The sequence below is a fragment of the Capra hircus genome, chromosome 23, assembly GCF_001704415.2.
Source record: "Capra hircus breed San Clemente chromosome 23, ASM170441v1, whole genome shotgun sequence".
Classification (NCBI taxonomy): Eukaryota; Metazoa; Chordata; class Mammalia; order Artiodactyla; family Bovidae; genus Capra; species Capra hircus.
This window is the reverse complement of record NC_030830.1, coordinates 20,378,914-20,380,993: the sequence shown is the minus strand read 5'-3', so window position 1 is coordinate 20,380,993 and position 2,080 is coordinate 20,378,914. Positions and strand designations below refer to the sequence as shown.

The 2,080-nt window shown below is 36.6% G+C and overlaps 1 protein-coding gene across 1 annotated transcript; it reads left to right on the top strand.

The window, feature by feature from the left end:
* LOC102187312 (olfactory receptor 2W1-like) lies at positions 925–1,862 on the top strand. Its single transcript, XM_013976958.2, is given in 2 exon segments — positions 925–1,096; positions 1,099–1,862. Coding segments are annotated over 2 exon segments (936 nt in total).

Genomic DNA, 2,080 nt, shown 5'->3' with positions numbered 1-2,080 from the left:
CCTAATCACCCCCAGCATCAGTCTTTCCCAATGAGCCAACTCTTTGCATGAAGTAGCCAAAGTACTGGAGTTTCAGCTTTAGCATCAGTCCTTATAAATCTTAGTGCTCACTAAAACAAAGTGACAGAATAGGTAATAATGTTGATATAAGTTATATTATTATATTTCCCTCATTCTAGGGTATCCTGTTCTTGAGGTATAAACACATATTTCAAACTTTATTGTAATTATATTACAACAATGAGGTAAAAGAAGCAGGCCGATAACAGATTTCTACCTTCCTGTGACTGTTAGAATAATAAGAATGGTTAATGTACCTATCTCCCAGTCAATCAATCAGTAAGTTAATTAAACATTTTAGAGAAGTACCAGGAATCTCCATATTTGAAAATAACTCCAAGAATCTTTTCTTCAGACAGAATCGGAAACTATTCTGTTTTATTTAATATTAATGACTTTGTTTCCTAATATAAAAATAATTATATTTTTAAAGATAAAACAAAGTCAATGATTTAAATTCTTCATCTTTTAGCATGCACTGCTATGCTATATTATAGGCACAGAGAAAATTCTTTCAATAAAGAATTACATTAAATGACATTAAATTGAGCAAAGTACTCTTTTATACACTCCAGTCATTGATGTAGATTTCTAGGTTTTATCAAACTCTCCACTATAATCCACATTTGGACATTTCACTAGATATTCAAAAATTTATATAATAATCTATTACTATCATATGTTAAATTTTATATGATTTGTATCACTGAAAAAATACATTTATGTGTTTGATAATAAAACTTATCTATATCGTTCATATAATCCTGATTTGAATCTGATAGTGAAGTTTCTGAATATACCCATATGATTTCTACTATATTGATTATTCTACTTTCAGAATTGCTATTAAGAAAAAGAAAAAGAATGATCAATGACAGCTTCTTTGGTGGATTTATACTCCTTGGATTCACAGGCCAGCCTCAGATGGAGATGATTATTTCTTGGGTGGTATTTTTCTTCTACATCATTGCCCTGATTGGAAATATGGCCATCATCCTGCTATCTTTTCTCGATGACCATCTCCAAACTCCCATGTACTCTTCCTTAGAAGCTTGGCCATTTTGGATCTCAGTTATACCACAAACATAGTCCCTCAAATGTTGGTCAATATCTGGGGCAAAGACAAGAGAATTACCTTTGGTGGTTGTGCTTTCCAACTTTTCACTGATACGGTTCTCTGCTCAGTTGAATGTATCCTTCTAGCTGTGATGTCTTATGACAGGTTCAGTGCTGTCTGCAGGCCTCTGCACTATATGACCATAATGAACTCCCAACTTTGCCAGGGCCTTGTAGGCACTGCCTGGGTGGTTGGTGTTATTAACTGCATGATAGTTTCCCCCTATGCCATGAGTCTTCCTCGATGTGGAAGTCACCACCTGGATCACTTCTTTTGTGAAATGTCTGCAATGATCAAGATTGCTTGTGTGGACACGACAGCCATGGAGGTAACCACATTTGCCATGTGCCTGATTATCATTCTTGTTCCTCTTCTTCTCATTCTGGTTTCTTATGGCTTCATTGCTGTAGCTGTGCTCAAGATCAAATCTGCAATGGGAAGGCAAAAAGCATTTGGGACCTGTTCCTCCCATCTCATTGTGGTATCCATCTTCTACCGAACTGTTATCTATATGTACATCCAGCCAGGAAACAGTCCAAATCAAAATGAGGGTAAACTTCTCAGTATCTTTTCTTCCATTGTTACTCCCAGCATGAACCCACTGATCTATACTCTAAGGAGTAAGCAGTTCAAGGGGGCCATAAAGAGACTGATTGGGAAAAAGAAAGTTCTGTGGAAACAATAGGACGCTGATTTTTCCTCCCTGAAATTTCTATTATGGAAATGTGTCTTTTACAACCTTTATATGTCGACAATTTATGTTGCGTCATCACCTGAGATAAAGTACATGAAAGTGAAGTCACTCAGTCGTGTCTGAGTCTTTGCAACCCCATGGACGGCAGCCTGCCAGGCTCCTCTGTCCATGGTATTCTCAGGCAAGAATAGTGGAGTTGGTTGCCATTT